Source organism: Oncorhynchus clarkii, chromosome 3, assembly GCF_045791955.1.
Source record: "Oncorhynchus clarkii lewisi isolate Uvic-CL-2024 chromosome 3, UVic_Ocla_1.0, whole genome shotgun sequence".
NCBI classification, from domain to species: domain Eukaryota; kingdom Metazoa; phylum Chordata; class Actinopteri; order Salmoniformes; family Salmonidae; genus Oncorhynchus; species Oncorhynchus clarkii.
Genome location: NC_092149.1, coordinates 34,813,098 through 34,837,707, shown reverse-complemented (window position 1 = coordinate 34,837,707; position 24,610 = coordinate 34,813,098). Strand labels below are relative to the sequence as shown.

At 43.3% G+C, this 24,610-nt stretch overlaps 1 protein-coding gene across 1 annotated transcript; it reads left to right on the top strand.

Moving 5' to 3' along the window:
- The first annotated feature begins 1,015 nt into the window (after positions 1-1,015).
- On the top strand, positions 1,016-24,610 carry LOC139394001 (glycoprotein endo-alpha-1,2-mannosidase-like protein). Its single transcript, XM_071142114.1, has 4 exons — positions 1,016-1,599; positions 5,531-5,640; positions 19,292-19,368; positions 23,252-24,610. The coding sequence occupies exons 1-4, from the start codon at positions 1,104-1,106 to the stop codon at positions 23,886-23,888; spliced, it is 1,320 nt and encodes a 439-aa protein (XP_070998215.1). The 5' UTR covers positions 1,016-1,103; the 3' UTR covers positions 23,889-24,610.

Below are 24,610 nucleotides of genomic sequence, written 5' to 3'. Positions count from 1 at the left end.
GTATACGTTATGAGTTAAAGACTGGAGTCTATATGGCTTTATTGTTCATTTGACAGCATGTTCATCCTGTAGGCTACACTGCAACTTTGCAACTCTGACCTTATTGCGTATGTAACTTACAGTCGATTATCATCATCAATAAGGCTCCAATATCCTACTTTGTATAGATACATGCATAGCCTATAGTTGCCAACCATCAGTCCCCTTGCGCCAAACGTTATGTAAAACAAATCTCAGTATAACACCAGACCGGCCAAAGCTCCGCCTCCATGTAACAAAACATGGACTGTAAAAAGCAGCCAATGGCGCCGATGGCGAATTGCTACCATGGACAGCGACCACGGAGTGTGCACGTCCTGGATCTCGTTGCATTGAATTTAGAACGTTTTCGTTGCTGTCACTACGTGGGTTTACTTCCGAACCTAATGTAAAGCATTAGGTAGGAGACACATCGAGCCAGCAGCGAAAAGCGAAATAGTGTAACGACAATACAGCCATCAGAAGCCAACATCTGACTGTAGCCTATAGACGATAGAAAGACATCCGAGAGATTTGATCACTTGACATGGAGGCTATTCTTATTCGAAATGTGCACATTTTCTCCAAGAGCTCATATAATCAGATGGTGCTATTGCCTTCATCATTGCAATTGGGGAAAACTAATCAAAATGTGTAATGTATCCTTATTTCACATTCTACACTGCTACAAGGTAACGTGGGCTCCTTAAGACAACGATATTCTGTTAACTGGTTGAATTGAGCAAGTTAACTCCGCTTGAGAACCTGATAAAGGGACAAATAATTTCACATCACTGAGATCTAAATGCAATGCCAGATTCCACTGCGTCATGCAACGCGACCATTAGGCTTAGTCCGCAATCATGTAGGCTAATAGTTATTAGGCAATTAATCATAAAGTTATACATTTTCTGCGTTCCTGTATCATTTTCTAGAGTGTAGTAGGTGAACTGTTATAGTATACTGCCTATAGGTTATACGACGTTTGGAGAAAAGCAAGTCTTATCCACATCGCTGACTTCAGCCGACCACGAACCCCCAGTTCACTCCAGCAGTAATCACATCTGAGAGACAATCTACCCGCAATGGCCAGGCTGCGGAAGAAAGCGTGCATAGCTCTGTTTTTATTTACACTCTTCGTTTTTGGAACCATGATGGGTTTGAGAACTCTGAAGCCCAGCGATGGGTTCTCAGACCTGGCCCCGGGGTTGGGCCTCCTGCCGATGATTGGAGAAAGGATGGACCGGCGCTCGGTGTCCCAAGACGTCGTCTCCTCCCCGGGGCAGGTGCGCGCCAAAGTAGTTTTATCAAACTCGGGACCTGAAGGAACCATATTTTACGACGTCCACATATTTTACAGCGTGTGGTACGGGAACCCGTCGATGGATGGGAAATACATGCACTGGGACCATGTCCTCGTGCCACACTGGGACCCCAAAATCGCCGCCAGTTACCCGAAAGGGAGGCATATGCCGCCGGAGGACATCGGCTCCAGTTTCTACCCTGAGCTCGGTCCGTACAGCTCGAGAGATCCGGATGTATTGGAGTCACACATGGAGCAGATTGGAGCGGCTGCTGCAGGTAGAGTGCAAAGGTGCAGTGGTTCTTCTATCCTGAAACATACAAACAAGTTTTAACATTCGCATAAGTTTGGTTGCTGCAGTGCCTGTCCAGTTAACTTTAAAGTTTTGACATTTTGTTCAACGTTGAGCACAGCTACAATAGGATATATATGGGCCAAAGATTTGAATGACTAACTTTGATGCATATAGGCTATATATTCTTCCAGATGTATACTGTGATGGCTCATTTGAATCCATTGCTTGTGTTGCATATTGCTCGTGCTGCCTGTCTCCCTTATTCCAACAGACAACCATTCTACTCTATCTTTAGACAGAATAAGTGATGCCTTGTGTCTGAGTGATGAAATGTTCCTTCCTACATGCAGTGACTCTTTAGACCCCATTTAAAAAAATCGTAATGGTGGGTATCTTTCAGTACACGCATGAAGTGACAGCTCATAAATGTATATGTTGCAGCCAGAGAAATGATTGTCCACGCCCTGATAGAGGGGAATATCAAAAACGGTTTCTGTCAAGCAGCCAGCACAGCAGGCCACTGGCACAGACACAGAGTATGCATGCAGCTAATTGATCAAGCCATGTCCACTTGGGTCACAAGCTGTGTGGAATATTTGATTACAATATCTAAAAAGCCATGGTCGCGCGTATTAAAAAGTTATGGCCGCACAATTCATTTTTATTCACTTCTCTTGCGCTCTGCCGGTTTATTTCAGCACTCATGTAGTGGACCGCTCCGCACGCTCACCTAAACCCACCAGCAGCCTTATAAGGGGTGCGTAACCGGTGGCAGGGAAGTCAGACGCAGGAGAGCAGAACTTGGTAATAGCCGGAGCAGTTTAATATCAAAACCAACGGCATAGAAATAACAAGATATTTGGTTTAAAAAATCCGTTGCGCACCAATAAACACGTGCACAAGGACTTACAGTAAACAATCCCACACAAATACATGGGGGGACAGAGGGTTAAATACACAACAAGTGATTGAGGGAATTGAAGCCAGGTGTGAGGAAAAACACGACAAAACACATGGGAAAAAAAAGTGGATCGATGATGGCTGGAAGACCGGCGACGCCGAGCGCCGGCCGAACAAGGAGAGGACCCGACTTCGGCGGAAGTCGTGACAAGCGGTTTCTCGCAGCAGTTTTAGAACGGTGTTAATCTTGACATCCACTTCCAAGCAATCATGAATGTGAACAATTGAACACTTGAATAATATGTGTTTACTGCTTATCTGTATTTCACTGAGATCGAACATACAAACAGATGAACGCGCGAATAGGAAGTCCACTTTTTACTCTAAAAAGTTATTGAAAATCCATCAGTCAGTAGAAGGAGCCCTTAAGTCTTATAAGATAAGTGGCCATGACTGTCCACTGCAAAGGTCAGCACTGAAAACCATAACCGGAAGTGGCATGTACATTGTCTGAAATAAGTAGCCTATGTTTTCAACGAAAAATGTAAGCTACTTGTATTGACCAAAATGGGAGTGATGATGCCTTGGAGTTGGGTGTGAAAACGACTGATGGGGCAGCCAATCGAGCCATGCTAATGTTGTCTGCCTTCGGCTGAACTGGTTATTGTACACCATCCGGAAAATAATCGTCCCTTCCCATTTCTTTCCCCTCCCTTCCCCTTAAACCGAACATTGTGACAGATGGAACACAGAAAGGCCAACTGAATGTGCTTAGTTAAAATGAGTAAATTTAATTAAAGCCACGGGCACAAAGACCCATAAAAAAATCCAAATAATATCCTGCTTGCAGCGGTGACTGATTCCACTCCGCGAGAAGCCCATAATAAAATGAATAGTGCGGACATAACTTTTTAATACATGTGACCATGGATTTTTTGAAATTGCAATCAAATATTCCACACAGCTTGTGACCAAAGTGGACATGCCTGTCTTGCTGGCTGCTTGACAGAAACCGTTTTTGATATTCCCCTCTATGAGCGCGTGGGAAACAATTCCTCTGGCTGCAACGTAGACATTTATGAGCTGTCACTTCATGTGTGTACTGAAAGATACTCACTCTTACGATTAAAACAGAGTGCATAAAGATTAACTGCATGTAGGAAGGCATTTTTCATCACTCAGATATGAGGCATCACTTATGCTGGATAAAGATACAGTAGAATGGTTGCCTGTTGGAATAAAGGAGACAGAGAACACGAGCAATGTGCAACGCAAGCAATGTATGCCAAATGAGCCATAACAGTAAACAGTTGAAGTCGGAAGTTTACATACACTTAGGTTGGAGTCATTAAAACTCGTTTTTCAACCCCTCCACAACAAATTAGAGTTTTGGCAAGTCGGTTAGGACATTACTTTGTGCATGACACAAGTAAATTTTCCAACAATTGTTTACAGATTATTTCACTCATATTTCACTGTATTAGAGGTGTACCTGTGGATGTATTTCAAGGCCTACCTTCAAACTCAGTGCCTCTTTGCTTGACATTATGGGAAAATCAAAAGAAATCAGCCAAGACCTCAGAAAAAAAATTGTAGACCTCCACAAGTCTGGTTCATCCTTGGGAGCAATTTTCAAACACCTGAAGGTACCACGTTCATCTTTACAAACAATAGTACGCAAGTATAAACACCATTGGACCACGCAGCCGTCATACCGCTCAGGAAGGAGACGCGTTCTGTCTCCTAGAGATGAACACACTTTGGTGTGAAAAGTGCAAATCAATCCCAGAACAACAGCAAAGGACCTTGTGAAGAAGCTGGAGGAAACAGGTACAAAAGTATCTATATCCACAGTAAAACGAGTCCTATATCAACATAACCTGAAAGGCCGCTCAGCAAGGAAGAAGCCACTGCTCAAAAACCGCCCCAAAAAAGCCAGACTACGGTTTGCAACTGCACATGGGGACAAAGATTGCACTTTTTGGAGAAATGTCCTCTGATCTGATGAAACAAAAATATAACTGTTTGGCCATAATGACCATCATTTTGTTTGGAGGAAAAAGGGGGAGGCTAGCAAGCCCGAAGATCACCATCCCAACTGTGAGGCACGGGGGTAGCAGCATCATGTTGTGGGGGTGCTTTGCTGCAGGAGGGACTGGTGTACTTCACAAAATAGATGGCATCATGAGGTTGGAAAATTATGTGGATATATTGAAACAACATCTCAAGACATCAGTCAGGAAGTTAAAGCTTGGTCGCAAATTGGTCTTCCAAATGGACAATGACCCCAAGCATACTTCCAAAGTTGTGGAAAAATGGCTTAAGGACAACAAAGTCAAGGTATTGGAGTGGCCATCACAAAGCCCTGACCTCAGTCCTATAAAAAAATTGTGGGCAGAACTGAAAAAGTGTGTGCGAGTAAGGAGGCCTACAAACCTGACTCAGTTAAACCAGCTCTGTCAGGGGGAATGGGCCAAAATTTACCCAACTTATTGTGGGAAGCTTGTGGAAGGCTACCCGAAACGTTTGACCCAAGTTAAACAATTTAAAGGCAATGTTACCAGCTACTAATGGAGTTTATGTAAACTTCCGACTTCAACTGTACATCTGGCAGAATATGTAGACTATATGCATCAAAGTTAGTCATTGAAGTCAGTGGAACTCTTGAGGAATGTTGGCCCATAGAGATCCTATTGTAGGCCTACAACTGGCAGCGATCACATCAATAATAAAATGGTGTAACAGGGACATCACGAGGTTCAGGATTGGGTATCAGAGATGTGTGGTCATTGAAATAGAATGACTAGAATGGACAATCCCATTAAAGTCAATGTTCTGTGATAAGTGGACCAGCAGCCATATTGGGTGTATTGTAAAATTGCCATGCTATGAGCGGCTTTTCCCTTTCTAGTCATTTTATTTCCACATTCTAGTAATTATATTTCTGTGTGGGGTATAGCCAACCTGAAAGGTCCTGTGTGGAGACTTAGAGAGACTTGTCCTGTGTGGTCTAGGGGTGCTGGTGCTGTCCTGGTATCCTCCGGGCCTGGCCGATGACAACGGGGAGCCCACAGAGGACCTGGTGCCGGCCGTCTTGGATGCTGCTCACAGACACAACCTCAAGGTAAGGAACGGAAGAGAGACAGACAGACAGACAGACAGACAGACAGACAGACAGACAGACAGACAGACAGACGCTTTGCTTTGGAATCAGTGTTTGGGATTCAGCTCTGGATAAGAATGTGTGCTTTGGTAAGGAATCTTCCAAAGAACAAAGTTACACAACCAACTGGTAAACATATCCTAATACTGTACAATAGTATTATAATACACAATAGTGTACCATTACTTCAAAAAAGTTGATAGCCAAGTGTGACATGACTTTGAGTAGGCAGCGGGGAGGGAGGATGAGGACATCTCTAACTAAGAGCAGAGGGGACATAATAAAGCTGCCGGCGGGAACTGTTGTTTATGGGATGAGCAGGGAAACACATCAGGGACTACTACATGACCTATTGCCAAATTAGGTCAGAAAATGCCATCCCAGAGATAACGACTGCGTCAACGTCGACACGTCGAGTCCCCTCTGACTGCTGTCACGGACTGCATTGAAGCTCATGAACCTTTTAGAGGGCCCCTTCTTCGTAATTCGATACGTGTAACATCAGATGGTAGATGCACAGTAAATGCAGCAGAGACATAGTAGCTTTTCAAGATGTTCAAAGGAAAAAAAGATACTCCAAGTGAGCTGTACTGGCTTGATCCGGCAGCATCTTGGATGACATAACCATATATAAAAAAACAGCCACGCAGCCGTTTGAGTGGTGTGTATCCATTCACCCTGAGTGCTTGGAAGTGTGAGAATGTGTCTAAGACACTTTAAGGCAGTTTAAGTGGTGTACATTATGCTGAATTTTGGTATATAGCACTTTGGGTGGTGTATCCAGGGGTGAATTTGTCAAACACCTGAAACAGCATTTTCCTGCAATCTAGAGCAATAATTATTATGTCTAATTCTATGTAAAAACAATGTATATTTTTCTCCATAGGTTATCTAAGCATACCTCTTTATGTGTGTGGCCCCTAATTATGATAAAGCGTGGGCTTAAAAATTAAGTTGAGTATTTCATTTAACATCTGAAAAATAAAAAACAGGACAAATCTGAGGGGGCACTATGGGCAGAACACTTCGGGGTATCTGTGTGTCAGTAGACAGCTGTGCGGCAGGATGACTTGCATTTGTGTGTGTGTGTGTGTGTGTGTGTGTGTTTGTTTGAAATATCCATTGCAGCTGTTTTTAGCTCAATAAAATCACCATACTGTGATTGTTTTCAATTAAAATGGTCAAAAAGAAACAAAGAGCAATTTCTCAAGCAAAAATATTGCTAGGACTGTCTAGGAGGGAAAACCATAAAATACCTGTTATTGGCAGAGGTTTGGAACTCTTTCTTATTGGTCTATTAATTAACTAATTTACTGTCTGATGATTTTTTTATTTTTAAAAATTGAACCTTTATCTAACTAGGCAAGTCAGTTAAGAACAAATTCTTATTTACAATGACGGCCCACCCCGGCCAAACCCTAACCCGGACGACACTGGGCCAATTGTGCGCCGCCCTATGGGACTCCCAATCACGGCTGGTTGTGAATCGAACCTGTAGGGTCTGTAGTGACACATCTTGCACTGAGATGCAGTGCCTTAGACCTCTGTGCCACCCGGGAGCCTGGTGATGTCACCAGGCAGGCCAAAACTCCATCCTACTGCAACAGGCTGAAATTTCAGGCGGTCTTTTCAAATAGGTCTTACACTAAAATGGCATTATCATGATTTTCACAATTTCATCATATTATTCCAATCTAGAAGAAAAATAAACGCACACCTATTTAGGCGAGGTGCTGGCTAGCTGAGTAGAAAACTCAGAGAGAGCCACACACTCTAGGAGCTCAGATGCAAAAATTTAATTACCAACGTTTCGACAGTCAAGCTGTCTTCATCAGGGTATAATCACAAACACTGCGGGATGACTTGTTTATATAGTGTCAAAAGACACAGGTGTCTGTAATCATGGCTAAAAGTGGCCTAATATCATTGGTAAATTCTCCAATATTAAAATGGCATACAAAGAACACTATACAAACAACAAATGGATAGCATACGATTATAAATTCATTTTCGGCTACACAAGCTTACAAACAATTACAATGCAATTGTAACCATATTATTCCAACCATATATTATTGAAATATATATAAAACACAGGAAATCACATTTTTGACTGCATTGGGCCTTTAAAGACTGCTCAGGGGCATTGCGAGCCTCGTGCCTGTGCGAATGAATGCGGACTGAGTGCAGTGTGATAAGAGAGACAGGCTTGAGCTAGAGCCTCTTTCTCCAGCCGCGTTGCATCGATAATACACACTCTGTGTTTGCTCAACACACGATCACATTTAAAGAAAATTGAGAGCGGATTTGTTTTTGTGTTTGCATGAGAATCTCTGCTACATAAAAATCATGCAAATAATACGATATTCAAAATGTATATTTATAAGAGCACAAGTACAGAAAATAAATGTCTGTTGTACGTGTAATGTTGTGAATGTTATTCCGTAATCCAGTCCGTGTATTTGTACAGAAAGATTCCAGTTCCATGTTTTACACGCAACAGATAGTTGTGCTAGGAAGCCTTGTGAATAACCATGTAATGCCTGAGTACTCTAAGTAAAGTTCAACTAAACTATATATCAAACTCCCAGACCTCAGTTCTTATAAGCATAAGTAATCAAACTAACAGTACAGAGGTTATAGTTAATTCTGAAGGATTCAGAATTTTTTATACAAAAATATTGCAACTTTACTGAGACAAGAGAGCAGTAAAGAAATAAAGCCAAAGTAGGGAAAGATAACTTTAACAAACAACAACAAAGTGGTCCCAGCCACGTTTTTTGTAAACAGCTAAGGGATGGGGCCTATATACACTGTATGTGGACACCCCTTCAAATTTGTGGATTTGGCAATTTCAGCCACACACTTTGCTGACAGATGGATAACATCGAGCACACAGCCATGCAATCTCCATAGACAAACATTGGCAGTAGAATGGCCCGTACTGAAGAGCTCAGTGACTAGGGTGCCATCTTTCCAATAAGTCAGGTCGTCAAATATCTGCCCTCCTAGAGCTGCCCCATTCAACTGTAAGTGCTGTTATTGTGAAGTGATAGGCCACACAAGCTCACAGAATGGGACCGCATAGTGCTGAAGCACGTAGCGTGTAAAAAACGTCTGTCCTCGGTTGCAACACTCACTATCAAGTTCCAAACTGCCTCAGGAAGCAACATCAGCACAATAACTATTTGTCTGGAGCTTCATGTAATGGATGCAAGGAGAACGCTACTTGCCCGAATGCATAGTGCCAACTGTAAAGTTTGGTGGAGGAGGAATAATGGTCTGGGGCTATTTTTCATGGTTCGGGCTAGGCCCCTTAGTTCCAGTGAAGGAAAATCTTAGTGCTACAGGATTCAATGACATTCTAGACGATTCCGTGCTGTCAACTTTGTGGCAACAGGTGGGGAAGGCTCTTTCCTGTTTCAGCATGACAATGCCCCCGTGAACAACGCGAGGGCCATACATGGTTTGTCAAGATCGGTGTGGAATAACTTGACTGGCCTGCACAGAGTCCTGACCTCAACCCCATCGAACACCTTTGGGATGAATTGGAACACTGACTGCAAGCCAGGCCTAATCGCCCAACATCAGTGCCCGACCTCACTAATGCTCTTGTGGCTGAATGGCAGCAAGACCCCGCAGCAATGTTCCATCATCTAGTTGAAAGCCTTCCCAGAAGATTAGAGGCTGTTATAGCAGCAAAGGGGGGACCAACTCCATATTAATGTCCATGATTTTGAAATGAGATGTTCAACGAGCTGGTGTCCAATACTTTTGGTCAAGTATTGTATTATTATTTTAAAAGTCCAAAAATGGATGTACCAATCCGAGATTGACCCTTTAATAACCTTGTTATAGAACATTTAGAGTGGTACTCTGCAGCAGTATCCTGTTCAAGTGCCCACTTTCTCCTGACCACATTCTCCCTCTCCCACTGCACATAAGGGCATCTATTGTTGGAGTGCCTTTAGTGCAAAATCTTCACAAACTGCTGACCGTAGAAAAATACGTCTTGGGTCTCTAATAATTTTTAGCTACGAAGCAACAACAAAAAAATGTCTCATGTAAAAGAGGACCTCTTGCACTACAATCTTCCTGGAATTTTATGCAAAGACAAGGCAGATTAAAAGGTATAATTTTGCATCCTTTTTCACACCAATATGTAAGACGGGGTATTAGCAGTAGAATGCATTATCGCTCTGGGTTGAACCCTAACATAAGCTCCATGGGCATAACTTGTCCCATTGTTATCAATGCTTGACTTATGCAAAAACATGTAAGCATATGGATTTCAAGTTAGGATTCGGCCCTTTATACTCAGTGGCAGCATCCCACCATGCATTTCACTTCATCATGGGGCTCTTTGACTTGCATATACATTCTAATGTACTCCTTCTCAGGGATCCTTAGTGGCAAAAGTGAGCAATAATTTGAGGTCCCAATGTGTGTAGCCTCTTCAAAGGAAATGTGAATGTTGAGAGTAAAGAGAGTGGAAGAGAAAGTCTTTAGGGGGCACCAGTGTGAAGTGTTTTTCACTGTTGCAGGTGAATGTATGACATGGTACCTGCTCAGTCAGTCCATCTCTCTGTTAATCAGTCTTGTCATCCCTCTCCTGTCAGATCTGTCGTGGCGGAACTTCTCTTTACAGTCTGACCTGAGGTGATCACAATGAGCGGAGGCTACAGAGCCTTCATAACTTGCTGCTTGACAGAGCAATCTAAGGGAGCTCTGTGTGTGACGTGGTCTGAATAACAGCAGACAGTCCCGAGACAGACATGCTGAATCTTCACAGTCTGAAAAAGCCTTAGAAACACTGGCCAGAACAGGTCTAGACTAGTCTACCAGGGATGTGGGGTCATCAGCGATTGGATCGTCTCAAACCAATCAGAGTATCAAACCCACGTGTGTTCTGGCTCTAGCCCAACTCATCAGTTTCTGGACCAGTCAGACGGCCCGAGTGTTCACATTCGGTGAAGGGTTGAGGAGGTACTCAGATCCAGACTCATTGCGGAAAAGAAACTAACCTCTGTGGCGGGTGTGTCGTAGCATTTGGCCGGAGCGAGGAGTCTGGGTAGCCAGGCAATACTACTACAGGCACTGACTTAGACTCCTAAATCTGGGACCTTACACTGTTTTGTTTATATAAGAATAGCATTGGACAAAACCCTTAAATCAAGTCTGGGCGCCCACACAGCTTTTGTATTATGTATGTACGGTTGGAGTTTAAGAGCAGATCTTCTTGCGTTTGAAAGCTCCAGAGCTCCACTGAGTCGAACAATTGTGGTCACACTGCTTGCTTGGAGAGTAGCTCAGGCTGAAACTCCCATTTGGCCCTTGAGGGGCTGTGTGTGGGCTCGGGGGGGTGGGGGGGTGGGGTGGGGGGGGGGGGGGGGGGGGGGGGGGTCGGGATATGCGGGGGTGACGGTCCCATGACTCAGTTTTCCTCCCTGAACATTCCGGGTCCCAAGGGGCAGGAAAGTAGGACATGTTGCCCAGCAGCAGCAGTGCAGAGATGCCCATGTGTGGGCAGACCATGCTGTCAGGCACACTTCCCCATCTCCAGATGCCCAGCACAGCATGCAGCTTCCATCTTCCATCTCACAAGACTTTGCTTGCATCTCAAATGGCACCCTATTCCATTCATAGTGCACCAATGATGATGGGCCCTGGTCAAAAGTAGTGCACTACAAAGGGACTAGGGTGCCATTTGGGGTGCATGGTTAGTGTGCCTGCTAAACTTTGATGTTGATGAGAAGTTGACAACCATAGTGTGTAGAACCCTACTGAAATCAAACTAATATAACCGAAAACGTTCTTGGAAGTACGAAGCGGCAACATCTCATGATACGTTCAATACTGTATGGTGTTGACTGTTTTGAAATGCTGTCTGGGTAGTTTAACGGACGGTTGAAATCCCCTCCTAAGGGCCTGTTACAGTGCATTACGTTGTATTCGACTCGATTCAGCCAATTCTATGCTCTGGTGATGGTGATAGGGCTGGGTCTGTCTGTGAGAAATGCTCTTGGTTTGCTTGGGTCTCTCATTTCCGTCTAAATTGCTGCTGTGTGACCTTATGTGTCTCGGGTGGAAAAAGAGCGGGCTATTCCAGAGGCGGCAGTCATCTGCGGCGAGCGAGAGTTGAGATGGTGACAGCTCTTTTTCTTAGGGAGAAATAATTAGACAGAGAAACGGCAGGCTTTAAAAACTATAATGACTTTTTTTTCGGCCGAGTCACTCAGCTTTCAATCTAAGTTATTAGCACAGAAAAAGTTGTAATTTCCCTCTATTGATACCTTGCCTCGAGACATTAATCAGATTACGGAGAGTTGTTCCTACACTTATTGCCTTCGACACTGATATCAGACGAGTGGCCTACACAACCATAGTGAGCTACCCTGACACAGGGGCCCCAAATTAAAATATATTTTCATTCAACACTGAAGCCCTTAGCTGCCACCATTAGTGACAACAACGATTTTCTCCCCATGACCACATTTAACTATACAGGACAACAGTTTAAAACCGCCTTGCCTCCCATCCCTAGCCAGCACCACTCCAATCCATTAGCACACTTTTGTCCCAATGTCATGGTGACACTTTGAGCCCTTGGTGTCACCAAGTTACATCACCACGGCAACTGGTTAGGAAGCCCCAGTAGCCACTCACTTTCATTTCAAAACTGCCATACCCCCTACTCCAACCTATCCCAATCTAATGCACTATACTTGGCTACAGTCCCTCTCCATAATAAGACAAAGACAATTCCCAGTCATAAAAATACAAAACATGCATAGCCTAACAATGTGTAAAATGTTTAGCACTTTATTCTCCATAGTGAATGGTATCCTAACAGCATCATGACAAGTATTTTTATAGCATAAAAGACAATTCCCAGTCATGAAAAATGCACAACATGCTAAACCTACAACATGTTTAGCACTTTAATCTCCACAGCCCATGGTAAACACTAGCTAATGCCATAAGGACAACAAAATATTTTATAGGGTAGTGCTACTGTGTCTTGGCAGACAGAACCAGGGAGTGGCGAGGCAGAGCTCAGACAGGAATTTAATCAAGCGTCAGGTGGGAATGATGGATCTACAACAAAAGCAGCAGACTTATGTTAGCAAACTGGTGAGGTGTTGCTGCTTCCATTCTATTATGGCTCTATCCATCCAGTTTCCTTCTTGCTGGGTCCCTGGGGAACCAGCTGTGGGAGAAGAAAAGTGGTCCACTTCGATCATATATAATTCAAAGTAGTGCAATTCTCCACGCTTACTCTTAAAAATCCAAGTTAAGCATTTTTGTATTTGTTTCGTAGCTGATCAGCCACTCTGTTCCTCATTGAGGAATAGTACTATGATTCACTGGGCTTTAGTGGATGACAAATGACCTTGGGATAGATGTGTCAGGTTATTTGTCATGGCACAACACCAGTGCTGAAATAGTCATTGTCTGAGACAATCCTATAACACTGTCTGTAAAGGTTGTACAACATATTAACACCACCACTGTGTGCTTCCATTGTCTCGTATGGGGACATTTCCGTGCACCCACTTCGTCCACTTCTGTTGGCCGAGAAATGTGACTGTTGCGAAAGCCGCAGCTACTCTTACTAGGGTCAACACAGAACATGAAACACGACATAATACAGAACATTAATAAACAAGGACAGCTCAAGGACAGAACCTTGTATATTTAAAAATGTCACATAGCCTACATACAGTATCAATACATACACACCAAATATCTAGGTCCAATAGGGGAGAGATGTTGTGCCGTGGGGTGTTGCTTTATCTGTTTTTTTTAAACAAGGTTTGCTGTTCATTTTAGCAATATGAAATGAAGGGAGTGCCATGAAATAATGGCTCTATATAATACTGTACACTTTCATGAATTTGTTCTGGATTTGGGGATTGTCTGGTGGGGTAAGTGTGTGTGTGTCAGAGGCTGTGCGTGAGTTGACTATTCAAACCATTTGGAATTTTCAACACAATGTTTCTTAAAAAAACAAGAAGTGATGCAGCCAGTCTCTCCTCAACTCTTAGCCAAGAGAGACTGGCATGCATAGTATTTATATTTGCCCTCTGATTACAATGAAGAGCAAGACGTGCCGCTCTGTTCTGGACCAGCTGCAGCTTAACTAGGTCTTTCTTAGCAGCACTTGACCACATGGCTGGACAATAATTAAGATAAGACTAAACTAGAGCCTGCAGGACTTGCTTTATGGAGTGGGGTGTCAAAAAAGCAAAACATCTCTTTATCACAGACAGACCTCTCCCCATCTTTACAACCATTGAACCTATATGTTTTGACCACAACGGTTTGTAATCTTAGGTAACACCAAGTAATTTAGTCTCCTCGATGTGTCAAACAGCCATACCATTCATTACCAGATTCAGCTTAGGTCTAGAGCTTAGGGAATGATTTGTACTAAATTACAATGCTCTTAGTTTTAGAGATGATCAGGACCAATTTATTACTGGCCACCCATTCCAAAACCGACTGCAACTCCTTGTTAAGGGTTTCAGAGACTTCATTAGCTGTGGTTGCTGACATGTATATGGTTGAATCATCAGCATACATGGACACACAGGCTTTGTTTAATGTCCGTGGCATGTCATTGGTAAAAATATAAACAAGTAGGGGGCTAAGAGAACTGCCCTGCGGTACACCACACCTTACATTAGAGAAGCTAGAGAAGCTTCTATTTAAGAAAACACTCTGAGTTTTATTAGATAGATGGCTCTGAATTCACAATATGGCAGAGGTTGAAAAGCCATAAAACATAAGTTCTCTCAACAACAGGTTATGGTCAATAATATCAAAGGCTTCACTGAAATCTAACAGTACAGCTCCCACAATCTTCTTATTATCCATTTAGTTCAACCAATCATCAGTCATTTGCGTTAGTGCAGTACATGTTGAGTACCTATCTCTATAAGCATACTGAAAGTCTGTTGTCAATTTGTCTACAAAGAAATTGAAATATTATTTGGTCCAACACAATTTTAAGAACCAGTAAAGGCTGCTTTACCACTCTTGGGTAGTGGAATGACTTTCTCTTCCCTCCAAGCCTGAGGACAAACACCTTCCTCTAGACTCAGATTAAACATATGACAGATAGGAGTGGCCATAGAGTCAGCTACCATCTTCAGTAGCCTTCAAATCTAAATTGTCAATGCCATCACGTGTCATTATTCAGTGCTAAAAACTTTCAATGCTTTTCTTTCATTATTCGTTTTTTATGCATGAATACGATGGCTCACTGTTCGTTGTTGACATGTCCTGCTTAAGTTTGGCCACTTTGCCAATTAATCATGCAAATAATTGGCAACATCAAATGGTTTTGTGATGAATAAGCCATCTGCTTCAATGAAAGATGGAGTTGAATTTGTCTTTCTGCCAATAATTTAATTTAAAGTACGGCAAAGTTTTTTTTCCATCATTCTTTATATCATCGATCTTGGCTTCATAATACAGTTTCTTATTCTTTTTGTTGAGTTTAGTCACATCGTTTTTCAAATTGCAGTAAGTTAGCCAGTTAGATGTGCTGCCAGACTTATTAGCCACTCTTTTTGCCCCATTTCTTTCACCCATACAGTTTCTCATTTCCTCATCAATCCATTGCGACTTAACAGTTCTAACAGTCAGTTTCTTAACAGGTTCATGTTTATCAATAATTGAAAGAAGCAGTTTCATAAATTCATCAAGTGCTGCATCTGGATGCTCTTTATTAATCAGTTCAGACAAACAAATATTTTTACATCATTCACATAAGAGTTACACAAAAACCTTTGTATGATCTCTTATACACTATTTTAGGCCTAGCTTTTGGAACCTTGGTTCTTCTAGATATAGCCACTATCTTGTGATCAATGCATCCAATGGGTACAGATACAACTTTAGAGAAGAGTTCTACAGTATTAGTAAACATTTGATCAATACATGTGGATGATCCTGTTCCTGTAGTGTTTGTAAACACCCTGGTAAATTGATTAATAACCTGAACCAGATTACAGGCACTGGTTACAGCGAGAAGCTTCCTCTTGAGCGGACAGCTTGATGAAAACCAGTCAATATTGATGAAGACATCAAAACTACGAAATAACACATATGGAATCATGTAGTAACCAAAAAAGTGTAAAACAAATCAAAATATATTTTATATTTGAGATTCTTCAAAGAAACTGTCACAGTTGTCGTAAGAACGGGACAAAGGCGCAGCGGATGTTGAGTTCCACATATTTATTGCAAAGTGAAACTTAAAGAAAAAACAACTAAACATGACTACGTGGTGCACATGCACAAACACAAAACAATATCCCACAAACACAGGTGGGAGAAATATCTACTTAAATATGATCCCCAATTAGAGACAACGATTACCAGCTGCCTCTAATTGGGAATCATACAAAACACCAACATAGGAAATATAAACTAGAACACAACATAGAAATGATAAACTAGAATACCCCCTAGTCACGCCCTGACCTACTACACCATAGATAAACTAGGGCTCTCTATGGTCAGGGCGTGACAGTAGCCACCGTTTGCCTTGGTGATGGCTTTGCATACTCTTGGCATTCTCTCAACCAGCTTCATGAAGTAATCACCTGGAATGCATTTCAATTAACGGTGTGCCTTGTTAAAAGATAATTTGTGGAATTTTCCTTCTTTATGAGCCAATCAGTTGTGTTGTGACAAGGTAGGGGTGGTATACAGAATAAAATATAATTTTATTAGCCACATGTGTCGAATACAACAGCCTTACAGTGAAATGCTTACTTACGTGCCCCTAACCAACAATGCAGTACAAATAAGAATAAGAAATAAAAGTAACAAGTAATTAAAGAGCAGCAGTAAAATAACAATAACGAGACTATATATAGGGGTGTACGGGTACAGAGTCAATGTGCAGGGGCACCGGTTAGTCAAGGTAATTGAGGTAATATGTACCTGTTGGTAGAGTTATTAAAGTGACTATGCATAGATGATAACAACAGAGAGTAGCGGGGGGGGGGGGGGGGGGGGGGGGGGGGAATAGTCTAGGTAGCCATTTGATTAGATATTCAGGAGTATTATGGTTTGGGGATAGAAGCTGTTTAGAAGCCTCTTGGACCTAGACATGGTGCTCTGGTACCGCTTGCCGTGCGGTAGCAGAGAGAACAGTCTATGACTAGTGTGGCTGGAATCTTTGACACGTTTTAGGGCCTTCCTATGACACCGCCTGGTATAGAGGTCCTGGATGGCAGGAAGCTTTGCCCCAGTGATGTACTGGGCCAACCCCACAACCCTCTGTAGTGCCTTGCGGACGGAGGCCGAAGCAGTTGCCATACCAGGCAGTGGTGCAACCAGTCAGGATGCTCGGTCTTCCTTTTTCTGTAGTCCACAATTATCTCCTTTGTCTTAAAGATAGACCTCTTTGGTAAAAGACCAAGTCCATATTATGGCAAGCTCAAATAAGCAAAGATAAACGACAGTCCATCATTACTTTAAGACACGAAGGTCAGTCAATCTGGAAAACTTCAAGAACTTTGAATGTTTCTTCAAGTGCAGTAAATGTTTCACAGAGTTCAAGTAAACAGACACATCTCAATATCAACTGTTCAGAGGAGGCTGCGTGAATCAGGCCTTCATGGTCGGATTGCTGCAAAGAAACCACTACTAAAGGACACCAATAAGAAGAAGAGATTGCTTGGGCCAAGAAACACGAGCAATGGACATTAGATCGGTGGAAATCTGTCCTTTGGTCTGAGGAGTACAAATTTGAGATTTTTGGTTACAACCGCCGTGTCTTTGTGAGACACAGAGTAGGTGAACGGATGATCTCCGCATGTGTGGTTCCCACCGTAAAGCATGGAGGAGGTCTGATGGTGTGGAGGTGCTTTTCTGGTGACACTCAGTGATTTATTTAGAATTCAAGGCACACTTAACCAGCATGGCTACCACAGCATTCTGCACCGATACAACATCCCATCTGGTTTGCACTTAGTGGAACTATCAGGCTGTGTAAGGGCTAATTGACCAACAAGGATGGAATGCTGCATCAGATGACCTGGCCTCCACAATCACCCACAGAGTGAAGGAAAAACAGCCAACAAGTGCTCAGCATATGTGGGAACTCATTCCAGACTGTTGGAAAAGCATTCCAGGTGACTACCTCATGAAGCTGGTTGTGAGAATGTCAAGAGTGTGCAAAGCTGTCATCAAGGCAAAGGGTGGCTACTTTGAAGAATCAAAAATATATTTGATTTGTTTAACACTTTTTTGGTTACTACATGATTCCGTATGTGTTATTTCATAGCTTTGATGTCTTCACTATTATTCTACAATATAGAGAATAATAAAAATAAAGAAAAACCCTGTGTCCAAACTTATGACTGGTACTATATATAGCAACACCTCCCCCATAAGCATTCCTTTATTTTCTATTGTACTGCGGCTACTGCTGTATCATCAAAACAATTATCTAAGTGAGTCTTAGAATTGGCTAATATATGAACGTTATCTGATGTTAGCAAGTTATTGATTTCATGAACCATAATTCTAAGGCTACATATATTAATATGGGCTATTTTCAGCCCTTTCCTGGGTAGCTTCTCAGAGAAAGACACAATATCGAAAAGAACAAACAAAGAAAGAGAAAAACAACAACATACACTTAGCAGTCCATTAATCAGTTGGTGTGTGTAAGTGTGCTGTGGGGTTGAAGCTACAAATCCATAGGCTTGGCTCTCTCATCCCTTTCAGGCTTTTGGGAGGGGGGTGGACAATGAGCCTGTCATATTGGATGGAAGCATAGCCCCACGCACTCTGGCAGCTTTCATGGCCGGGATAAGTTATTTTCTCTTTAGGTGCAGTTTCAGGATAGTCCTCGTTACTGAAGATGTACATTCCTCTCAAGTTCATGGCTCTTTCCAGAACCGCTACCTTGTCCTTGAACCTCAGAAACTTGACGACTATCAGCCTGTGCCTGTCACCTGGGCTGGAGGTGGGTTTTCCAGTCCCCTTGGCGTGCTCCAACTCAATCTTCCTGTGGTCCATCTTCAGTTTCTCCAAGATAATTTCACTCACTTTGTCGTCAGACTCCGTCCAGATCCTGCAGAGATTCTGCAATTCTATCTACAGCGTTGTTCCGCCTCATTATCACGGATTCACATACAGAACTAATGTCCTCTCTCAAATGCTTACAGATGGTTGTCATCTTGCCGTTTTCCTGTTTAAACTCACCGAGCAGACCCTGGGAGAACTGCAAACTGTTCTTCAGGTCAGATTATGTTATTAGTGGACTCCACCAGTATTTGGACACAACAATTGAAGCTATTTTCTTGTTGTAACAACTGCTTATTATAATGGCGGCATAATAATGGCTGTCATGCTCCTCCTGCATCCTTAGGCTTTGAATAGCTCTCAATTAGACCCAAGGGGCAGCTGAACACAGCCCAGCTCCTGTCACCTTTCCAAATGTGAATATTCTCCAGAGTTTGAGTCAATACAAACTCATCACCTTAGATGGTTGGGTTGGCTGCATAGACATACTTACAAATATGTGACAACAATGCAATGAATGGAAAGCCGTGGACTAAGATGTTTTTCATTTTCTTCCCAGGTTGCATTTCACCTCCAGCCTTACAGAGGGCGGAGCGACCACAGTGTCCATGACAACATCAAGTATATCATCGACAGGTAGGTGTTGTCTTTGTTTAGAATAACTTTAAACTGAAGTGGACACAAAGTAAAACCTTGTTGAACTTTCCTGTTGAAACAGTAGTTTTCAGACAACATAGACCCTTTTAAAGGACAGACACAGTTCACTTCAAATCAAATTCTATTGGTTGTTTACACACGTTTAGCAGATGTTATTGAGGGTGTAGCAAAATGCACTGTTCCATCAGTGCAGTAATATCTAACAATACTCACAAATCTAAAAGTAAAAGGATGGAATTAAGAAATATTAGGATGAGCAATGTCGGAGTGTGTGTGCAATATATATATTATCAGCAAAAAAAGAAACGTCCTCTCACTGTCAACTGCGTTTATTTTCAAACTTAACATGTGTAAATATTTGTATGAACATAACAAGATTCAACAACTGAGATACACTGAACAAGTTCCACAGACATGTCACTATCAGAAATGGAATAATGTGTCCCAGAACAAGGGGGGGGGGGGTCAAAATCAAAAGTAACAGTATCTGGTGTGGCCACCAGCTGCATTAAGTACTGCAGTGCATCTCCTCCTCATGGACTGTAGTTCTTGCTGTTCTTGCCATTTCTTGCTGTGAGATGTTACCCCACTCTTCCACCAAGGCACCTGCAAGTTCCAGGACAATTCTGGTGGGAATGGCCCTAGCCCTCACCCTCTGATCCAACAGGACCCAGACGTGCTCAATGGGATTGAGATCTGGGCTCTTCGCTGGCCATGGCAGAAAACTGGCATTCCTGTCTTGCAGGAAATCACGCACATAATGAGCAGTATGGCTGGTGGCATTGTCATGCTGGAGGGTCATGTCAGGATGAGCCTGCAGGAAGGGTACCACATGAGGGAGGAGGATGTCTTCTCTGTAAGGCACAGCGTTGAGATTGCCAGCAATGACAACAAGCTCAGTCCGATGATGCTGTGACACACCACCTCAGACCATGATGAACCCTCCACCTCGATCCCGCTCCAGAGTACAGGCCTCGGTGTAAAGCTCATTCCTTCAACGATAACCGCGAATCCGACCATCACCCCTGGTGATACAAAATTATGACTCATTAGTGAAGAGCACTTTTTACCAGTCCTGTCTGGTCCAGTGACGGTGGGTTTGTGCCCATAGGCGACGTTGTTGCCGGTGACGTCTGGTGAAGACCTGCCTTTACAACAGGTCTACAAGCCCTCAGTCCAGCCTCTCTCAGCCTATTGCAGACAGTCTGAGCACTGATGGAGGGATTGTGCGTTCCTGGTGTAACTTGGGCAGTTGTACTTACCATCCTGTACCTGTCCCGCAGGTGTGATGTTCAGATGTATCGATCCTGTGCAGGTGTTCTTACACGTGGTGTGCCACTGCGAGGACGATCAGCTGTCCGTCCAGTCTCCTTGTAGCTCTGTCTTAGGCGTCTCACAGTACGGACATTGCAATTCATTGCCCTGGCCACATCTGCAGTCCTCAAGCCTCCTTGCAGCATGCCTAAGGCACGTTCACACAGATGAGCAGGGACCCTGGGCACATTTCTTTTGCTGTTTTTCAGAGTCAGTAGGAAGGCCTCTTTAGTGTCCTAAGTTTTCATAACTGTGACCTTAATTGCCTACCGTCTGTAAGCTGTTAGTGTCTTAATGACCATTCCACAGGTGCTTTTTATATTTATTATTTTTTATAGGACTGAGGTCAGGGCTTTGTCATGGCCACTCCAATACCTTGACTTTGTTTTCCTTAAGCGATTTTGCCACAACTTTGGAAACATGCTTGGGGTCATTGTCCATTTGGAAGACCCATTTGCAACCAAGCTTTAACTTGTTGACTGATGTCTTGAAATGTTGCTTTAATTTTCCTTTCTCATTGTGCCATCTATTTTGTGAAGTGCACCAGTCCCTCCTGCATCAAAGCACCCCCACAACATGATGCTGCCACCCCGAACTTCACGTTTGGAATGGTGTTCTTCGGCTTGCAAGCACCCCCCTTTTTCTTCCAAACATAACGATGGTCATTATGGCCAAACAGTTCTATTTTTGTTTCATCAGATCAGAGGACATTTCTCCAAAAAGTACGATCTTTGTCCCCATGTGCAGTTGCAAACCGTAGTCTGGCTTTTTTATGGCGGTTTTGGAGCAGTGGCTTCTTCATTGCTGAGCGACCTTTCAGGTTATGTCGACATAGGACTTTACTGTAGATATAGATACATTTGTACCTGCTTCCTCCAGCATCTTCACAAGGTTCTGGGATTGATTTGCACTTTTCACACCAAAGTACGTTAATCTCTAAGAGACAGAATGCGTCTCCTTCCTGAGCGGTATGATGGCTGCGTGGTCCCATGGTGTTTATACTTGCGTACATTTGTTTGTACAGATGAACGTGGTACCTTCAGGCGTTTGTAAATTGCTCCCAAGGATGAACCAGACTTGTGGAGGTCTACAATTTTTTTCTGAGGTCTTGGCTGATTTCTTTTGATTTTCCTATGATGTCAAGCAAAGAGGCACTGAGTTTGAAGGTAGGCCTTGAAATACATCCACAGGTACACCTCCAATTGACTCAAATTATTTCAATTAGCCTATTAGAAGCTTCTAAAGCCATGACATCATTTTCTGGAATTTTCCACGCTGTTTAAAGACACAGTCATTAGTGTATGTAAACTTCTGACCCACTGGAATTGTGATACAGGGAATTATAAGTGAAATAAATCTGTCTGTAAACAATTGTTGGAAAAATTACTTGTGTCATTGCACAAAGTAGATGTCCTAACCGACTTGCCAAAACTATAGTTTGTTAACAAGAAATGTGTGGAGTGGTTGAAAAACGAGTTAATGACTCCATCCTAAGTGTATGTAAAACTTCTGACTTCCACTGTACACACACAACATGGAATGTATAGACCAGTGACGCCTATAAATCCCATTTTTTCATGAGCATGGCCTTATTTCTATTACAGCATATTGGATGACTCACATTCATATTCCATTCACCCAGTTCAATGTAACAGTGATAGGTTTAGGCTACTACATGACACTCAAATTTCCCTATATGGATCATGAGGTTGCTACAACGTAGCCTTTGAATGAACGTTTACAACGTAGGTGCACACAGGTTGAGAAACAAATTTGTAATCAAAGTGACCGCCTTGCACACTCATGCCTGCATCTAGCCGATATAGTTTGTATTGATTAGTCTAACAGTTGCAAATGAGAGTTTCCATTGGACAAATTCAGGTATGTTTATCCCCGTTTTGTTCCGTTTGCTAGTGACAGTGACTAAATTCAGGGTAGGGTACTGGGCGGAGTCCAGCTAGTGATGGCTATTTAACAGTCTGATGGCCTTGAGATAGAAGCTGTTTTTCAGTCTCTCGGTCCCAGCTTTGACGCACCTGTACTGACCTCGCCTTCTGGATGTTAGTGGGGCGAACAGGGCATGGATCGGTGGCTGAGGTCCTTGAAGATCTTCTTGGCCTTCCTGGGACACCGGGTGCTGTAGATGTCCTGAAGAGCAGGCAGTGTGGTTCCGGTGATGCGTTGGGCTGCGGACGGTGCAGTTGTCATACCAGGAGGTGATACGGCCTGACAGGATGCTCTCAATTGTGCATCTGTAAAAGTTTGTGAGGGTCTTTGGGGCGAAGTCAAATATATTCAGCCTCCTGAGGTTGAAGAGACAGCCTCGCACCTTCACCACACAGGGATATGTATGCCGAGGAACTTGAAGCTTTTAACATTCTCGATGTGGATGGGGGCGTGCTCCCCCTGCCGTCTCCTGAATGCTAAATTACATGTATATGAATCTAGAACAGCTTCCAATCTTATTAGGTTACTTCTAGGTAATTTTTTCCATGCAAATATTCAAATCTGTACCTATAATCTCCTGTCCATTTATTTGTGTTTGAAGGTACGGGGACCACGGAGCCTTCTACAAGTTCACCTCTAGCACGGGGAATATTCTGCCTCTGTTCTACATTTATGACTCGTATCTGACGCCGCCCGAGAACTGGTCCGACCTGCTCCACCCCACGGGCTCCCACAGCCTGCGCGGCACGGCGTACGACAGTGTCTTCATCGCCCTCATTGTGGAGGAGCGCCACAAGCACGACATCCTTGCCGGTGGTTTCGATGGCATGTACACATACTTCGCCTCCAACGGGTTTTCTTTTGGTTCATCCCACCAGAACTGGATCGCCGTCAAGGCGTTCTGCGACGGTAACAACCTGTTATTTATACCTAGCGCCGGGCCAGGCTACATCGACACCGCGGTCAGACCGTGGAACAACCACAACACGCGCAACCGCGTCAACGGCCGCTACTACGAGACGGCCTTGCAGGCAGCGCTGAACGTGCGGCCCGAGATAGTCACTATAACGTCGTTCAATGAGTGGCACGAGGGCACACAGATCGAGAGGGCTGTGCCAAAAAAGACGGTGACCAGGTTGTATTTGGATTACCAGCCGCACCAACCTGAACACTACCTGGAGCTCACCAGGAGGTGGGCAGAGCAGTTCAACAAGGAGAAAGAGACATGGCTCATGTGAACTGGCACTGTGTGTGTGTGTGTGAAAGAGAGAGAAAAAGCATGAGTGACTGTAGAGGTTTATGAATGTGTGAGAGACAAGTGCGTGGGAATTGGACTGGCGAAAAAACGAGAAAAAAAAAGAGAAATCCTCTTGATTTAACTTCTTTGTTGGTGAAAAATGGCATTATGTGGTACATTTGGGATATTCTACAGTTGACACTTATGTGCAACAATAAGCTCCCCATCCTGCTTGCCATATCTCTGCCCTGGATTTTGTCTCCTGATAACCTCCAGACAAACCCCATCCCTGCTACAAGCATGGATGGACACGTCAATAGTCCAATATACAGTACACTCTGTCCTACTTTGACAAACCACTGCCCAATGTAACCATCTGTTTGGTAGAATGCACCCTGGCATGACTTTTCTTTCTGCACAATCCTTTTAAGTTTTAAAGTGATAATTCCAATAAAATAGACCAGGTGACATTTCTAGGATTTGACTTTTATCCACAAGCCTTCTCTTTGTTGGAAAGTATGAGAGAAAAGGACAGGAGAGAGAGAGAGGGCTAGTGGAGCTGGACGATATTTTTTTCCCCTCTTCATTAAGTATAGTCTTTTCTCTTCACTCAAAGCAAATGTGCTCGGTGCCAAGTAAAGGGGTATTTCCTGTGGCTTAACAAGGATGTGGAACTCAAAGATGTAGGGTGAACCTGCCCCCTAGAAGCTGATCTTGGGTCAG